At 42.7% G+C, this 19,535-nt stretch overlaps 1 protein-coding gene across 1 annotated transcript; it reads left to right on the plus strand.

The window, feature by feature from the left end:
- The first annotated feature begins 494 nt into the window (after positions 1 to 494).
- LOC144129888 (uncharacterized) lies at positions 495 to 18,510 on the plus strand. The gene is made up of 8 exons (XM_077663949.1): positions 495 to 551; positions 6,086 to 6,212; positions 8,455 to 8,543; positions 9,779 to 9,880; positions 10,880 to 10,939; positions 13,318 to 13,431; positions 14,631 to 14,682; positions 18,222 to 18,510. Exons 1-8 carry the CDS (start codon positions 498 to 500, stop codon positions 18,506 to 18,508), a joined length of 885 nt encoding a protein of 294 aa, XP_077520075.1. The 5' UTR covers positions 495 to 497; the 3' UTR covers positions 18,509 to 18,510.
- Positions 18,511 to 19,535: the final 1,025 nt, after the last annotated feature.

Genomic DNA, 19,535 nt, shown 5'->3' on the forward strand with positions numbered 1-19,535 from the left:
GCTTCTTTGTGCTGGCATTCTTCGCACGCGCCAAAGCTCCACTTCAGTGCGAGAAAGAAGTTAATGAACACCCAGCTGCTGCTGTCCTCGTCACTGGGTAGTTCTATCTGCCTTTATGCCAGTGAATGAATCATCCATTTTAAGTTTCCTTTTTGCCTTGTATTACGCTTTGAAAGCACTTTTAAAAATATTAAAGTCAACTACCCACATCACCTAAAAGCAGAATGTGCCGCAACTATCCTCTGTCCCTCTCGAAAGAGTGAAGAAGACAGAGAAGAAGACCAGCTGATGTCGCAGTGAGTTTCTTCGCATCGCTCCTAACAGAAACGCGGATCAGTTGTTTGTCTATTGCCATAATAATACGTTGAGCATAGGGCAGAACGGAAGGATTCCAGTGAGAACCTTGTGTATAGTGCTTCCTTCTCTATTGTTTTCTTACATATAACTGATGATTGTTGAGCTGTTAGTGACTCCCTCAGTTTTCTGCAGGTCGCGAGATGTGCTTCTTCAATACTCCCGGTGCAATCAAGGTTTTGGCGGCCTTTTGCTTTGTAAGTAAATCTCGACATTTTTTATACTTGCGTAAACCATTCATTCACGTTTAACATGACGCCGCGGTGGCTAATTCGTTATACTGCTCGGCTGTTGACCCGAAAGACGCGGGTTCGATCCCGGCGACGGCGGTCTCATTTTGGTTGAGGCGAAATTCTAGGCTCCCGTGTACTGCGCGATGACAGTGCATGTTTAAGAACACGAGGTGGTTGAAATTGTCTTGTGCTCTTTACAACAACATCCTTCATAGCCAGAGTCATTTTCGGACGTTAAATCCTATACACATTTTTTTAACGTCTGCATAGAAAAGACAAGCTTGCATTCGCAGCTCAGAATGCCGTAAGGTGCCGAAGCGCTCAAAACGTACATAACTAAAATCGAATGTGCATAAAACCTGGAAGGTTCTATCTGTGGTTGCTCGCCAAAAATAGTGGTAACAACAACACTCCTGGCTTTGTGTTATCAGTCTCGAGCGTTAGCAGTATTCCTGTGCAAACTTTTGATAACTAACCGTAGGCACGGCTTCATGAACTTAGCAACTTTAAGTGGCCACCTTGAATAAATCCACAAACATCAGAAGCAGTGACTCTATTTAAGATATGGTAACGTTTCAGTTTGAGACGATAGTACTATGCGATAATGTAAAGGTCCCATTTAGTGGAGAAAGCAATCCAGTTGGTGATGTTGGCGTGGAATGAAAATTCCGATTTGTCTAGTGGGTCATGACGTCGCACGCTGAGTTGCGGATTGAAAATGAATAAAAAATGAGTTAAATTGTGATCATGGGGTCTTAGCATGACTCAAATCCAACAAGAACATGCAAGTATGTAAATTAAGTTACAAATTACGCTACTCTGGACAAATTACGGGTTAGGATAACAATCCATCAGCCCTTGGTTGGGAGTTAGACGCGCCATTTCAAGGCCACTGAGGTACATTCGCTGTTCTTGATTAAAAGGACACTTTGTGTATTCTGTTGCATCATGTGGTCTAGTAAGATTTACTGTACGCTAATGAGTGCGCGTAGTTAGTAGCTTTTTACCTAAGCTCAGCGTCTGTTCCAGTCATTCCGGTTCCTGGTGTGTGTGGCATCTAACGGAGTTTGCGCATGACATAGCGGTCAGTTCGTAGGAGGTTGAATAACGTTTCTCAGACCTCCGAAAAATACTTGGTGTCGCCCCGTCAGAATTTGCGCTTGTTAAAATTATCAATCTTGTACAGTTTTGAAAATATTCTGGGCTGTATTAAGAATTAAGGATGCTTGCACAGAAAGGCAAGTTGATCTTAATGAGCTAACATCAGTTCAACAGCATGTGTTATAGGGATTACCTCAGTGCTCTGTAATTGGGCCGCTCTTATATCCTTTTTTTAGTAAAAATAAGTAGCACGCCTTAAATCAACCATTTGATTATATCCCGATGCCGGTGTCATTAGTCATGCGGCAAATGCTTTGTCGATATATCAGCTTTGAAGCGTGACCTACAAAAAGTGTTTCTGCTAGCTGCCACCGGTGCCAAATGACTTCAACTACCGAAAAATGTTATGTGCGGTTTTCGAGGAAAAAAAAGTTTTTATTTCATAAAAAAGTTTCTTATTTCATATAACATATATTGCCTTGTACTCCGAACCAAAACGCGCTAAATACCTCGCGATTACGTTTAGAGAAACGCTTGACTGGTGTCTAATCAGGTTGACTTGATTGCCGCGAAAGCTTAATGTCTCCTTCATTTTAGTGCGAAAGTACAAATTCAAGCGTTCAATCGCAACCAAGTATCTTGTGGCTTGCATGACCTTCAGGCTACAGAAATACAATAAATATTGCCGTGACTATGTTTTGAACTCTCGGCGGCGGGAACGCATCAGCTTCGCTAGCTACTCCAAAAGAACATTATCCTATCGCCGCATCGGAGCCCACCTCCTGTTGAACTGCAACACACACTCGTGCTGCGCATTGCACATCGTAGTCTTCATAAACTTCATCTGTCGTGCGAATAGCTGAAATGAGCTTAATTTTTATCAGTGCTTACAAAAATCGGTTTTTGAGGAAAAGAAACGGCGCAGTAATTGTCTCACATCTCGGGGGACACCCGAACCGCGCCGTAAGGGAAGGACGGAAAGCTGGAGCGAAAAAACAAAAATAGAAGGAAGTGCTGTTGTGGAGGCCTCCGGAATAATTTTTGCCAGGTGGGGATCTTTAACGTGCGCTGACATCGCCCAGCATACGCGAGCCTTAGCGTTTCGCCTTCATCGAAACGCAGCGGCAGCGGCCGGGTTCGAACCAGGGAACTTCGCCTCTGCAGACGGGCACCCTAACAAATGTGCCACCGCGGCGGGTCAGTGCTTATCGTTAGTTCATTATCGTTAGAAAAACATTAACGTAGTTAATTCAACTAGACGTGCAAAATAATTTGTTTCGCCTGGTTATCTCATACCTCATGGTTGGCTCATGGTTTTGACTCGCGTTAAAATCCTACTACTTTTCACTAACAAAATTTTAAACAATATTCGTCTCCACCGAACGCGAACTTTCATTTGTCTAATATTAATCATATGTTTGAATATTCATGAGTAACCTGAGATGCGTACAAAAACGCTCATAGATAAGATAGAGCGTATTCTTGAAGAAACGGTGCGCTTCGTACCTGGGATTTAGAACATTAGGTAGTATTATAACAGTAAGTACTATAAGCAGATGTGATATACGTAAAGGGCTGGGTTGGAAAACTCTGTTTGAACAGAAAAATTGAAAGATCGAAATTTCATTACAGTATGTGCATTAACACAACTGGTATTAACAAAACACTGTACAACATAGCAATAGGTTTCGTCTAGGAGCAGCAATGCTCACAAAATTAGACCGGATCAACGCAGTAATAAACGCTTAAATATTAATTTTTCGAAGAGAGCGATTCTGTAGAATTCTGCATTAAACTTTACGCGGAGAAAAGTAAACTAACGAAATAAAACGATACCTGAATCTATAAACACGGCACCAGTGATGGCTGCGCTTGATTTCAAAATTTTTATTCAGAAGATAACACATTCATATTTTTGTTGTTTTTGACAATGTTGACACATTTACGGAGCTGTAATATAGCGTTCACTGTTTTAAATGTATTTTAATTTTACTATTTTTTCAATTTTTGCACTCTTGTTTGGTTTTTGGTATCGTTCATTGCTGCATAAAGTGATGTGTTCGTGCTATCTACCACGATCTCTTGATCACAACTTGAGCCCCTCTATTCTAACGCCCCTATAATAGTGCCTTAGTGGATTGATGTATGCTTGCAGAATAAATAAATAAAATATAAGAGGTAATAGACAAATAAACTAGGAAACAACCATTAACGCTCTCGCGTCTTGCTTTACGGCGGAGATTAGTTTTTGACAGAAATTTCCTGCGGCTCTTCTTTACTCCCGAAATTCACTCTATGTTACCAGATTACTAAAGTTGTATATTCAAAACAGAAATAACTGCATCAACCGCATTCATGAACTGCACGCAAAACGGGGGTACCGTAAATAAATACATTCGTAAATTATGTCCTCAGAAGATGTGATTCGGGAAAATTAGCAACTGAAGAAATGCCGCTAAAAGAATTGCCCCGTGAGCAAAGTAGGAACAAACAGCTGAAAAGGTTCTAAGGCCTACAAACAATGCTTTTGCTTTTACAATGTGTTCTGATATTTCTAGCCATCAGATTCCATGACTCCGATGGCTTTAGTTGTCTCCTGAACTTCAGCCATGGCAATTTCGGCGGGAGTTCCAAAAGCTAAGGCTGGAATTCGGAGTTGATAGTTCGGTTCGAGTTGTTCCGTGGCAGATTCCTTGGTTGGAAAACTGGTTGAAGTTGCCGGAGTACAGAGTCGATCGCACTTGTCTAGAGCGGACGGGCGGTGTGCTGCATAGCAAATGAAGTTAAATCTTTCCGCACCTGCTATGCTAGCGGTTAGGCGCTGGTGCCTGTGCGGTTCACGTGTCTATTCTGCTGCTCTCCAGCGCAACCATTATCAGTGAAATTGAATACTTGCTTTAGAATTCTGATTTATTTTCCCCGGATGGCAACTCTCGAGCACTCTAGACAAGTGTGATCGATTCTGTACGTTGCATTCCTCGATAAAACTGGGTTATATTAGAAAACGTTTGTTTGAAATCAAAAAGTGAGAGTGGGATAAGTAGATCTAACCAAGATTTTCGTCACACTAAACATAGTGGTGACTTTAAAGGAGTGCAGTGCACTGGCTTTACAACAGCTATAAACGCCTAGTCGGAACTTGGTGAAATTGCTTCGTAGATTTTTAAGCGGTTGGTTCTAGGACCTTGCCTGGGGATATAGGTATTGCAGTGGTTATTGTTTCAGCCTATGTTTCTGCAAATATAGGCGCGTAAACCAAGTGGCCGACAGGTGACTTCGCGGCAAACGCTTGCCGTATATCCTCTTATTATGTGGTACTTCCCTTTGACCACTCTGGATGGAGGTCACCGGACAAAACGTCATTCCAATGCCCCGCTGGGAAGCTGGGAAGCATGGTTTGTCCCAGTCGCTGAACAACTCTCGTGCCTTTTCCTGTCTCCTCTCGCATCCTGTCACCTTTAAAGCAGTATGTTTCCCTTTCGAATAATAATTACAGACTTCCCTAAACATACTCTCTCCTCGAGTGTGCGCTGCCATAAACGCACGCGATCTAAAAACGATGAAGATTGCTCTTGACCGAGTAGGTACAACGTCGCCATGCAACGCCGTCTCCAGGACTCATATGACAATTGCACCTCCCGGACACCAAAAATTACAAATTTTCTCCTTACTGTCGGTTATACATTCCGCTTTAAAATTTTTCTTAACATTGTTGTATGGTCACTCGGAAAATTTTCCAAAGCACTCGAACGGTCCATCTGGATGTACACTTGCGTGAATTGCGAGTGGCGTAGTGATTGAAACAAGACCGTTTCGTGCACGTTTTTCTTTAACTCACTGCGCCTTTAAAAGCGGCAATTGTCATAAATGCAGAACAGAGCGCGCCGCTGGAGCGTGGTCTAAACCAAGGCAATGTGCTGGCGCAATGTTTTTTTTTTTTTTTCACGCGGGGGCGTCTACTCCTTCAGGCCGTTTACTGCGGGTCCTTTTTGTTTTCCAGGGCCATATTTCGTACATCTGCCTAAGGCGCATCGATGCTTTACAGGGCCACTTTTTAAAAATATTCTGTCTAATGACATCCCGCAACCAGCATTTCAAACTAATATAGAAGTCTCAATCGGGGGGGAACGATCCTAAAGACGGCTTTTATCGGTGTTATTGAATAACTACCCGAAATTAGTACAGCGTTTCTTTTACCTATAAATTATATTTGAAGCACTGTCAAATGCCTGTGAACTATAAAAAGTGTCTGAACACAAATAATCTCTTTGAAATGCTTAATCGTTCAGCAGGTTACCAGAGATTTCTTTGAATTCTAAGGTATTGATGGGAGGATTACTTTTTTGTTTTATCTTTAAATTGGCTCTAATTCTGCTCAACTTTTTTCTTCCAAAAAGTGCGTGAACATGTTCAACCTGATATACCTGTTCATTCGCTACTACGACCTCATGCCTCCCGACGCGCTGCGCATGAGGAAAGACATCGAGAGCGTGATCCCCGACGTCAAGAACCTCGACAAGTACCGTGAGTGCACCTCTTACGCGCATCAAAATGTATGCGGACTGGCAGGCAGAAAGTGGCGGTTTCCAGACGCGGTAAACCTTCTAAAAATAGCTCCTTTCATTTGAAGGCAGTTGCCTTAAGGGTCCCGTTCAGCGTAATTCGTGCGTCATTGGCGTGTTGTGTGTTTGAAACAGCCATGTGCCAGGGAAGTGGCGCATCACTTAACAAATAAAACGCGCCACAAGGAGTGATGTGAGGACTGCCAGCGGTATTTGACTGTCATATAGTGAATGACCAACTCCGCATATATGGGCATGCTGGTAGATTCAAGGCGACAGAGGAGTATTTGCGTGGAAGGGATCTCTAACACTACTGCATTGTACTCTAAGGGTAGGTCCTGCGTTATGCGGTGATGAAAGGAAAAAACATCTGCGCCGGCGAACTGACACACATAGAAGATCGCAGGCCGCTGAAGGACTTATTAACGCAATCGTGTCATACCGTCGAGCGTAGGCTGAGCGCCCCTAAAAATTTAGTCTCACTTTTAAAGACAAGTATTTCGACCCCCCTTCCTGCTTTCTCTAAAAAAATATTTGTCTGTGTCACTGTTTGCCCTGCATGTCGTTAAAACTGCCGGAGCTTCCTATAGATTCGCAAGCTGTTCTATCAGATCAATCTTGAGTGCTTTATTAAAAACGATAATGTAGCAGATGTTCTAATATTATGTTCTACTCAGACTGCGATCCACTCTTTTCGTTGATGCAGTAGTAGGGCCTCGTAGGTCTCTCGCTTTTTATGGCCAGGCAGAAAGAAGGCGCTGATGTTTCGGTCCTTAGAAAGGAAGAAAATAAGAGACAAGCTTACCTGCGGGAGAGGCCAGGTCAGGGTGTGCGAGCTATGATCTGCACAGAAATCAAAGGATGTAGATGTTGAGGAAGGCAAAAAATGAAAGAGGGGGGAGGGGGGGCATTATGTTGACCTGCAGTGCGTTGAGGCGAAAGGCTTTAGAGTTCACAATTGTTTGTGAATCTTAAATGCTGGAGACACTGGAGGGCGTTTGGGAGGCAACCATCTAATCCGACGCCTTTCTGCACACACTCTCCAGCTTCCTACACAGAGAAAACAATACGCATCGGCAGGAAGTAGCGCAATCGTTAGTACGCTCGGAAGGGTGGTGGAACGGAAGGATGGTGGCTCGAATACCATCGTGCGCAAAGATTTTTTTCCTTATCGAGTTGAAGAGTGTAACGAACAGACGGACGCTAGCATAAGTAATTAAAGGCTGTCGGCTTTAAATAAACGGGTTGAGGCTGAGGCTAAGAAATAGCTTATCTCCGGTGCTGCTGCAAGGCTACAGTAAGTTGTATGATGGACTCTTGGTCATTGCGCAATAGCTACCGAGGCAATATATGTGGAAGATATTTCCATTGAGTTTTTGGTATTTTTTAAGGTTTTAATGCCCTTCGTTGCTCATGAACAAAAGCGTCAATAGCGTTTCGTTAACACTGCACGTGCTCTTGATTTTTCTGTGGCCATTGTTGATAAGTCAAAGCCCTTCAATGGCCGTCCTTCCTTGAGAAAGACGCAAAAAAGTTGAATTTTGCTTATACATATTCCTGGAGTGGGTTGTAACCGTCAGATTAAGGAGCGGAATCTTTCCTGGAGAAACTCATCACTGTTCAGATTGATATTAAATGAAATATTTTATTTCTCCTTATGTATAATTTTTGGCAGTGATAATTATTGCACAAACTTTCAATTGCTTGAGCAACACGATAAAATGTAGTGCGTCAAGGGGTTAAAAATAACTGCAGTGTTGTGTTGGTGTTTGCGCACTTTACTGATACATTTTTTGTATGTTCTCGTTTGCCCTTTAAGCCTTGATGCTAAGTTTCACATAGGGGCGACATAATTTTTCAGCGGAAACTAATTTCGAAATATTTCGTTTTGTGGTCTCAATCATAAAGATTTCTACGAAAAATCTTGTGTGTAGGACGTAATGAGCTGGAATACCCTCCATAATGTTCCTCGTTTTGCGGAAGGGCAAAGGCAAAACTGCGAACCTGTTTTTGCTAATTTCAGAAGAACAGTTATTGAAGTTGCGTTATAAGTTGTGTTCTTGATGTTGGCAATTGGATTGCTGCGTTTGGCACTCAATGCTCTCACGACAGATCTTTTGGCGGCGGCCAGAAATATATTTATATCTGCTTATCTTAATCATGTCTGGTGCTTTTATTCATTCATTTTCTTATCTGGTACACAGTGGCTCCAAGGGACTCAACTGTCTTCCTGAGCTCTCTCGCAGCCATCAGCGTTGTGTTCGATTACATCCTCTACATCGGGGTAGAACAAGTGAGTGAACTAAGACTCCTTACAGCTCTGTCTAAGCGCCGCGAAAGCTTATAGATATCACCATACAGCTTTTTCGCTATCACGAGCAAAGTAAAATGCTCAGCGGTACCAAATTTCTCTATATTTTGACAATGCAACAGCATTTTGCAAGTTCTAGATGCAGTTAGAAGAAGAGTCGTCTTCGTGCCGCAAGTCACTTCGATTCAGCCAATAGAAATTTTCCGCCCTAGTGACATTAGGAAACTTCCCTTCAACCAATCTGCGACGCTTATCAGCGGCAGCACACTTTTTAATTATGTGACTTTTATTGCTATCGCATTAAAAATTCTTGCAACCAAGTGTTTCCAGCGCTCAGTCTTCATTTCTATATGAGGTGTTAGCCTAAAGCATGAGACAGAGCATATGCGTACGAACAAGACCTGGCATATACGCACAGATATTTTGCATTTCCCCTACACATAAGACAGACAAGTTCTGAGTAAATATTTTGTAGAATAATAAACTACAATTAAGGTGCATGCATGCTGAATAAATATTAAGCAGTGACGCTTCTAGCAAATTCTTCCATAACTCCATTCGCTTCCCCCTATCCTCTTTTCCTGTACCCTCACCTCTTTCATTTCATTTCTCCACTCTGCCTGCTATCCTTTATTTCCGCTGCCCCTGCTCAGGTGCTAGTATCGATGGCAGATGCCGGGGCTAGCAAAAATCTTTTCCTTCCTTTTTACTATTATTTTCAATAAAACGTATTCACGACGACAGAGCGTTTTGTGTTCGTTGGAGAAAAATTTTCTGGCGAGAATATAGGGCTTTCTACAGAACTGTGCAAATATACGTAATGAAATTAAATTGTTGATGACGGCGCAGTTCAATGCACGAGATACTGAGCAATATCGTGAAACAGGCAAGTATAGAACATAGCTACAAAACTCACTTTTCGCCGCTTGCTTCTCCTTTTCAATGCAAATCTACCTACTCCTGCTGCTACTACTAAACCATTGGACTACAAGGATGCTGCACGAATACCTTCACGTAACTACATCTGAATATAAAGCTACTCCAAACGTCTCCTCTAAAAAGCTGACACTAGGCACCTTTGTCCTAAGCCAACGGCTGATATTTTTGTCCTGGCCTTTCCCAGGCATTCAACATTCACTATGCTCGCTATTTGCACTTTAAAAATACGCCGAAAAATGCCTACCATGTTTAAATGTATGCTCAAATCTCCTCTGCAGCAGCATCCCGGCCTGATACTAAGCGCGTGGCTGTGGGGCATCATCGACTGTTCCTTCGACGCCGCCATTGGTATCGCTTCCGGAAACATGACCATCATGGATGTAAGAGTACCGTCCACACCCTTGACCTTAGAGCACTGGACAAGAAGCAATGTAGCGCTAGCTTCAACGAGTACACTCAATCTATTCCTTGTGCAGTTTCACACTTAATATGTTGCAGTGGTAACTACACGCAAGGAATAGCCAGGAACGATGATAGCGTGGCAGTGAAGTTCTTCTGGCATATTATGTACCATATAGATGAGTTTCATAGCAATGTTTTAAACGCATTCTTTAGGCACTGCATAACAAATGCGTAAACGTATTCGACCAACTCTCCGCGTCTATGCTGGTACACTAGCGCTCGCTTTTTCGGTCAGGGTACGCGCGTGTTTACCGTAAAAATATATTGCTATAAACCGTAACAAGTACGAAGATACTAAAAGCCCGGTTCTCGAGGTTAAATCAGAGTTTAAAAGAGCTTCCTTGTTGATTAAATCTTTAAATGGTTCCGACGTTCTTATAAGCAGTCAGGACCTCTCGCCACCGTAACATTATACATCAAAGGCGAGTGCTAGGACCAAGGCTCAGTTTCGCTGTACTGTGAGCTTGGGAGTGAGAAAACAGTTGGAGCTCGTAATTGGAGCAAGAAATCAAAACAGAGCTGCTTCTAAATGACGAGCTGCGAAACTCACAGGTTAATGTTCAAATCAACGAAGGAATCATTTAATCTCTAACTGCGATTCGAAGTGTACCGCCGAGTTAATTTCAGCTACTTAATTTCTATTAGGGCATAATTATACATGATCTCAAATCTAGGCTAGTGGAATTCCTCTCTCCATCCCGCTCTTCTTATTTTCTCTTCCATTCATCATTAGGCTTCCCTCAACTGAATCTTAAACATCTTCTTCGCATTACAAAACGTGCGTTTGCGTTGCTGTTGGCCAAGCTTGTAGAGCGTGTTTTGTAATGTTTAGATTTTGTGCGATATCATTACGAAGAACCAAAATGCTCATTCCTATAAAATCGTTGGCTCCCACGGCGCTGTTCTATCATTTACAGAGCCTTGCTCGGCAACCGGATTTTGTCCCGACAACAAAACCGGTAGAAAGCTCTCTAGACGTAAGTATAAGTACCCTGAATAAAAAGCCCAGCAGCTGAAATTTTGATTAAGGCTGGCACATTCTCCGAGTACCAACCACGTCATTAGGAATCTTACATACATTTAACATAGGTGTTCAAGCTCTCAATAATTTGTTACATGCCCTCGCTTTAACGACTCACCTTGTCGTCACTCCGTCCTCACTCTGTCGTGGCAGTGTCCACGGCCGGAGCCCACGAACGGTCCACCGGATCGCCATTATTTTCGTTGATAAATCATCCAGAGCAGGTAACAGCAAAGCCGAGGTAGCGCGCTTTCGAATACGAGAATTCAGCTTTTCGACCCAAGCGGTGCGCAGTGAACAGTTATGCAGTACACGTACAGGGTGCAGCACATAAGGATTTGTACAGTTTCTAATTACAGTATTCTTTTAGTTAGAACAGCGCTTTTTCTGCATAGCACTGCTACCGGCGTATTGCACCAAAACGCGTCTAACACATGCTACTAGCGGGCCGATTAACTAGTATTGAATAATTAGCTTTTTAGCTATTACTGTTAGGCTCCTTAATGATGGAAGGGCGTGTAGGCCACTGTAATATCAGTAACAGCTTTTAGCATTTAAAAACCGCGGTATGCTATCGGCGCTACGACCTAACAAATTTTGGCTACATAGCGCGAAAATAAATGCGCTTCCGAGAAGCGTTTAAGCACAGCAACTTCTTCAGTGCAAGTAACTCGTCGAAATAGCCGAAATTTGTTGGGCCACAGCGCCGAGGTCAGCTGCATTCTCGAAATTCTAAAAACTGATATCGATAGTTAGTATGGTGAACCACACGCCTCTTAGTAATTAAGGAGCCTAAAAGTAGAAGTTAAAAGTTAACTATTCAGTATTAGCTAACCAGCCTGCTAGGTAGCTCATCTTAGCTGTACCCTGAAGTTCTACACCGCTGACAATGCTGTGTCGAAAAGAGCGCTCTTCTAACTCACACAGCCTATTTTTAAGAACTGCAGAAATTCTTAGGTGAAACACGCTGTATTGTTACCTCAATGCAGATATTATTTTGACACTCTTCAAAAGTTTTAGCCGGGCAAGAGTTGGGGTGAATATACAAGGTTTCGATGTGCGACTGAATAGCTTGTGTGTAGCGGCGAGAGAGCACCCCTCACGTGAATGCTGTTGTGCCCACATACATTGTCACGGGGGCGTGTGGTGAATTTCAGTTTCGATTTCAAGTAAGGTAGCTCTGCCATTAATGGGGACTCTACTCAACATAATCACGCTCTGCAGTGAACAACCAATATGTTTACTTCTCGCTATTGTTGCTATCTTGGAAGTTTTTGTCCAATTGTGGCGAATGTAGATTAAGCTTCGATAAAGTTTAAATTATTATATCATTCACAAAAACCTTAAATTTTGCTCTGTTGTTCAAAACAGACTTTGAGCAACAATATTAGGCACAATTTGTTCGTTTCGGCACAATACTAGAGACATTTGTTCTGCTCGCAATCTTCAGCACGCGAGTTGTATTCGTAGGTCAATGTCGAATTTCATTTTCCTTATATGTATTTGTATACTCCGGAAAAGGATAACCACATTTGATAGCAGAAGAACGTGATTAAGAAAGTTCGTTCGAAAATTGTGTATTTTGTTTGTTGTGAATGTGCCTTGCATGTCAAACCCAGACTCCCAAGGACTCACGTAAAGAAAAAAAAATGCTTACAGTCGTTTATTCTTAGGGCATGATAAGCGACAACAGCTGTGTATTTTTCCACATGAGAAACAAAATTATGACGTCACGCATGGCCACAACTATTACTGAACTGCTGCTGAACGAACATAAATGGCCGCAGTAGCGTATGAGTGATTTGGGCGCACATGTAGCTAAGGGGGAAGTGTAATCTGCATTATGGAAGGCAAGGGTAGAGTCGCTGCTCTCCTGAAGCGTGAGTTCTGCGAATATGTGTTAGCTGTCTATTGTTTCATTCCGGGGTGGGCAGCGGGTGGCTGGGCAAATGGCCGACGCGTAACGGTGATGATTGTGACTGAGATCCTGCCAACGTTCATTTAACAGCTCGCACTCGGAAAGAACAAATATGTTCGGAGATTTAAAACTATTTGCATGCTTGGTGTACTGTAAGCAATGCTGACTTTAAAAGTCTTGCGTGTTGATCTGAAGGCTTCATAACGGCATAACAATGAGGTAGCTTGCCGGAATTTGCGCACGGTGTTTTTTCGCAATGTCACGAACTAGTGATTGCTTTGTGCAGAGCGGGAACACTATCACCCTCTTTGTGAGCAGGGTATCCAAAGAGATTTGTACAGGTTGCACTCCAGTTATTCAACACGAGCAATTGTTAGCGCTGATTTCTTATTTTCGATCCTTATCTTTGATGCCAGATATATCGCAAGACGTATGGCACAGCCCCATTGCCAAAGACAGTGAAACCTTTAACCACACAAGAGCCACCTCTCAGCAACGACACCGAATACGTTCACGCCCGGAAGAAACAGGTTAGTTAAGCAATGTAGTCAACTGTCACCTTCTAGTGGGTTTTGTATTCATTATGATATTCAAATTAGGACACCCTAAGGCCAAACCTATAAAAGTATTTAGTCCGATCTCGACATGTTTTAACGAAATGAAGACAATGTAGGCGACATGAGTTGAGCCTCGTCTTTTAACATGGTGCCGTAAATGGTCCCACTGAGCAAATAAACATAGTCGGCGTTGGATTGTCGAGGAAATCAAGATTGGTGGAGAGAGTCTTGACCTCACAACAACAGGACATCACGCGGGTAATTCAAACACCACAACGACCACACAGTATTGCAGCGACGTCATTATATACTTCCTCACTGGTCAACCAAGTAGTGACGACATTCCAGCACTATTGCGTAGTGCCTCCGCAGGATGAAAAAGCAATTGCACTTGAAAGAAAAAACTCCAACATTCGCCTCTTTGGCAGTGAGCCGGGCGCGCTAACCTATCGACCAGTGAGGAACGTCCGTTCGACTTGGCTAAAGGAAGGCCTTATGGGTCTTGTGGTGAAAAAGAAGAAATTCAAAATAAAGAAAGATTAAATATTATGAAAAGAAGAAAAGCGTCCGTTTGTGCGTACAGTAAGCAAAGAGAAACCAGGCCTCGGAAGGGGGCCACTAACGCTATCGCCACATAACCCTAAGGCGGAGCTGAGAGTCTTTTTCCAGTTTATTTAAATATTGGAGAAATTACCACTCACGACCATTTAAACCAAGAACGCACGTCTGAAATAAACACAAGCTGTAAGTGAAGCCACTATGGCGAGCTACTCACAAGAAACTTTTCCAGCTTGCTTCTAAGTGTCATCAGGTCATTTTCTAGCTCAGAAATTTGAACTTTGTGCTCACTTCCCCAACCAATCTTCTGCCCTTTGAGTAACACAGTTGTCAGTACAATTCGCTCACTATGCATTGCCGCCCAGCACTCCTAGCGAGCCAGAGATGGCGCAGTTTTAGGAAAGAAGAGCGCTGTCATTACATTTCTGGTGCCCGTCTCTGTAAAGTATTGTGGCCACAATAGCGCTTCTCCTAAAGCTTTTCGCGTTAGGGGACAGATTGTGCAGAATTTCGTCCCGTTGGAAGATCTTGTGGGACACTGTGTACGAGACAAATGTGTCAAATTTATTGTCACGTCATTAATGTTCATAACACAAGAATGAACCACATCGCAGGTGGTTGGCAACCAGGAAGCAATCGCAGGCACCGAACTCTACAGACCTCACGGTGAGCGCTCGTTCAAATATGAACATAAATATTTACTTCTTCACATTTGTTAGCTGTTTTCCTGTCTCAGCATTTGCTATGTCACGGTGTATGATGTCACTGCCTCGGATCCTCTTGTTGTACAGACGGATGTGAAGAAAAAAAATTTTAGCCTGTGGTTTCGTTTAGAGCACCCTCATTAATATTTCCGATTGACTGGTTGTCTTGAGGAATCGCAGTGTACTTTTTCGATGACGAATAGATTCGATCTTTCAAGGATACGGAAGTCCCAAATGAAGTTTCATTCTTATTCTTCTTATGTTTACTTAGAATACAAGACATACCTCTCGGTGTTAATTTTTTCGCTTGTCGTTTTGCGCTTTTTAACCGTGCTAGGCTGCACTCGCATTTAGTTATTTCTTCGGGGCTCTAAATATAAAATTATATTTTTAAAGTGGAATAACTACGCGTTACTTTTCAACAATCATGTTGTTTCGATTTTAAGTGAAACAACCTTCACGATACTCAGAGTCATATTTACTGTCCCTCGCTGATTCATTGGCAATATGGGGCCTCTATAGAATCGCCAAAATAGATCTCGTTTTGAGAACTGAAAATGATTAATATTTGTCCTCTTATTATGCTACAAGTATCACAATAAAGTAAATTTCGCCTGCAATACCAGTCCAAGGGGCCAAAATTGGCGGTTTAGATTGCCGTGTTCACAAATATTTCGCGTTTATTAGGTGAACTATGCTTTGTGCCGAATCGTAGTAGACGGTTAAGTAAGGAAAAAAAAAGTGTGATAACGATTATTGGGCGCTGTCAGTGGTTGAATATTTTTTTCGATTTGTAAAAGCATTTACACGTAAGTGAAAAATTTGGATCGCCTCACCCGTTAGGAATCTATAATTCCTCATAATGATTCGTTTTTTGTTTGCTATACACAGCGAATATATTTATATTGTTTCTGCGCCACTGCAAACAAATAGAATTCCTTGTATTCTTATGTAGTTATTTGTACAGACTGATATATGTTGATGTGTGCAGCTTCCTTTAAAAAAAAGGTTGGGAAACGAATACCCCCCCCCCCCCCCCCCCTTGATAGAGCAGAAAGGTTGTTACAATTTCAAAAATTTCGCAGTTATTTAGTGCCTAATTTATATACATATTTTGTTTACTCCAGGCAGAACAAACTGCCGTTCTCATGCTTTACGTCATATTTCGTCTAATATTCAAGGTACGTAAGAGATTCCTTTGTTTCACTCCTTTTCTTTCTTTATTGAAACTATTTTATAAACACAGCTTTCGCATGACGCAGCTTTCGCACGTCCCGCTTATGATGTATCAGTTTCTTAAGTTGCTTGCTGTCTTCAGGGAAAATGCTGCAGACAACGCCACGGGACTCTGAACAACCCTTCAGAGGGCTTCAGTGGGCTAGGAGAGACTGTGTATTTTTTCAAAACCTTGTTTACATTTAGCCAGGACATCAAAGAACAGCAGAAGGGGAAAGCATAAGAATGACGACTGTTCTTCAATTCCAACACATCCCCTCTACATGGGTCGTTGTCGGCGTTAAAAATTTACAGAGACCCTTAAATAACCTAAGGAGTAGAATGCGACTGTATATGAAGAAACGTTGCATGCTGTATATTTATGCGTCTCTTTCAGTTCTTCTACCGCATACACAATGTTGTCGCTGTCATGTTACCTTAATCTGCATACGCATAACCATGCACTCTATGAATCCGCTAACAACCTGTTCCGACCTTCTTGTGTTACCTCTTTCCGGTAACGCTCTTGAGCCTTGTTTTTTTGTTTCAGTTTTCGCGCCATGTTCAATTTACCATATGACGTCATCGTCCTCTTGACCAATCAGCTATTTTTCTAAAGAACATAGGGCGCAGCGCACATCGCATGATGTGATGTGCCATGGTGGGCAGGTGGCCATTCAATTGAATTAATTTAAAGAATCAACTTATTTACCACGCGCCATCGTGGGCGGGCTGTGATGACGTCACCATGTGACGAGGTCTCGTGACGTCAACGCGCTCTCGACCAATCAGCGACTTTTATGCTTGTCGCAGGACGTAATATCAAACAATGTGAAACTTAATACTGTCGCATTATTACGACTCTAGGGTAAAACTACACCGACTCATCATCATACTTGCTTGCAGAGCTGAGCTCTCATGACGAATATAGGACAAATGCAGAGAATTGGTTTCATGAACAATATGCGATAAGAAAAGCAATAGATAAGCGCTTTAACGACATAGCTGGGCATGATATAAACGTTCGACGCCGACAGGTTCACGCAAATAAAATCAATCTCCTATAAAGCTTCAGATTTGGTATGCTTTGTTCTGTCTTCCTCTCTTTCCTCTAGGAATCCTAACAGCGCAGGAAAGCCAGTATTTTATAGTTAGAACTAAAGACAGGCCTCTGCTTCCCTGTGCGTGTTCTTTAAATCTCTGTACAGCAAAGAAAGCCTCACCGCACTTATACTCAGCATATCAATCTTACATTCTTGATTTATATATTTTATTCCCGTCTTCAATGCGCCGAAATTTTAATAGCAATCATCAAATATACAATAAACGATTCGAATGCTGTTAAATTCTAATTTAGCGACCATTGTTCTGGATGCTATTCCTATGCAGCCAGTCAGCTTGAAAACTACATGCAATGCTGACATTTTTGACAGATTTAAAACGGACAATGTTCCTAAATTAATGCTTCGTGAAGCATGAACCGCTGCGACTGACATTAAGGAGTCGCTTGCCAGTTATAAAACATAGATTAAATGAAATTTTGAAGGTATGTCGGGCTCGACTCCCGATCAGCCACATTGATTGTGATTATGTCATAGTGAACGCTTCTAGAATAGTTTAAATCACGTGGAGATAGTTTTCGTGCATTACCATCGCGCATCATAGGTGTTTTCACAGTTACCATACATAAAAACGCGGCCGGCACGGCCGAGTTTCGATCCCGCTATGTTCGGATAAGCAGTAGAAGGCCAAAAGCGCTGAGCTGTCCTAGCTGGCAAAATTTTTATGTTCGAGACTTTTAGCGTAACCAGGCGTCCTGGTGTGTCCTGATGAAGACTTCACTTGCCAGCTTCCAAAAGTGAAAACAGAGAAATTGCTCCCTTCGTTTTCAGAGTAGAGTGAACTTCAAGTGGGAAACTGTAGACAAAGAGAGGCTGACAGGCACCAGGTTACTGGTAGCGAAGTAGAGAGAGATAATTGCCTTCTTTCTTCTTATGTTCCAGCACTAGAGGAGTCACTAGCGAAAGAGCCGCTGTGTCCTGGTGCAGCCTGGTGTCACCACATTGAAGGAGGCAAACTGGCAGCTTCAGCCACGTGAAAAGACCGAAACCGCGTAACGCGAGCTGACGCTTTCAGTATCTGTAAAATATTTATTAGTAACCCATACGAACGGTTCATACATACTGTGGTAGCGCACCAACGTCTCATTTAGTTAGCGAAGTAAAGCAGGGTTAATTTTTATTCCCTTATGGTGTTTGGATTTTCGGCGTGCAAATACACCCGCAGTTCACTGTGGCGCACAGGTTGGGGCCTTGGCGGGTATCAAGGACTACGCCAGCTACGTGGTGGCCCAACGTCAGACGCAGCAGCTGGACAAGCGCCTCGACTACGAGGCAGAAGAAGCATCGATCAAGGCTGCTGCCGACGCTGGAGTTCAACAGGTGGCAGTCGAGTCTTGCGTCCCCGTTCAGCCGATGCTGCCACCTCTGGAACTTGTGCCGCAGATGCCGCCACCACCCACTGTGCCGCCATATCCTCTTGTGGACAGCATGCCCGTTCCTCACTTGCCGTAGTGGACGCGATCACGGGCGGGAGAAATACACTTATATTTTACTCACCACGGGATATTCTTCTTCGGAGGTTAATCATACTCCCGTGCCTCCTCAGCAGCGACACTAAGATCTGTGTCAAAAAGCTGGATAAGGATGCTGGCTCCTAGCGACGATATTTAGGTCAATTCCATATCAACACAGCCATTCACGCAATCACTGCAAGCTTCTTAAAATTTGAAAAGAACACCTGGCTTCCGTCGTAACTACAACGTGGAGGGGGGAATCTTCAGCTCAACGTGAATCCACGCTTGATTCGTGGGAAACACGTTGTAAACACAACAGTTTACTGCCTAAATTTAGCCACACTATATTTGTTTATTTATTTGCATTTAGTTTATACTTTTCGGCATGATAAACACATTAGATATTTTTCCCTTGCCACATTCAGCGTGAAAGTGCATCGTCCTTGTTTTGTGCCTCTCCTCCTTGTATGAGTGTTCGCTACACGTGTAAACGCGCGAACATTTCATATTTGCTGCAACCAGTGAGCGTATCGCGGCAAGCACTCCTACACTCTGAGCACTGGTAATCTTTGTTATAGAGTATACCGGCTACTGTACTCTTTCAGCAGCAGTTTACTCTACCCAAATTACCTAAGGAGTGAACCCCTTCCTCGGCAAAGAGTACAACTGCCAGTGCACCGTTTCTACGGCTAGAAGGAGTTCGAGGTTCTTTATTTTCTTCGTCCGTGCAATGCAGCGGAGCGATCATGTCCAGCTTTCTGGGGCAAAAATTTTGAATATTTGAAAATTGTAAGCCACTGATATGAAAATATTTAGGGTAATGGTCCAGTATTCTGACATGCAGCAAAATACTTCTGAAAGTGTTTTCATCTACCGCATCTAAAAGCGAAGACTTCTATAGAAAACCAGTGGAGAACAGTTTTGACGAACGCGAAAACGTGAATAGAAAAAAAATACTAGACTGCCGTCAGCTGATCTACTGATATATTGATTGTTATTGTGAAATCTTACATTGTATTAAAAAT

The sequence above is a fragment of the Amblyomma americanum genome, chromosome 4 (assembly GCF_052857255.1).
Source record: "Amblyomma americanum isolate KBUSLIRL-KWMA chromosome 4, ASM5285725v1, whole genome shotgun sequence".
Lineage (NCBI taxonomy): Eukaryota > Metazoa > Arthropoda > Arachnida > Ixodida > Ixodidae > Amblyomma > Amblyomma americanum.

What these genes read in the sequence shown, in the direction of transcription:
- LOC144129888 (XM_077663949.1), top strand. Translation starts at nt 498, where the DNA reads ATGTGCTTCTTCAATACTCCCGGTGCAATCAAGGTTTTGGCGGCCTTT. An exon ending in GAAACATGACCATCATGGAT is followed by an intron (nt 9,881 to 10,879) that starts GTAAGAGTACCG and finishes TATCATTTACAG; the next exon opens with AGCCTTGCTCGGCAACCGGA. An exon ending in CGGTAGAAAGCTCTCTAGAC is followed by an intron (nt 10,940 to 13,317) that starts GTAAGTATAAGT and finishes CTTTGATGCCAG; the next exon opens with ATATATCGCAAGACGTATGG.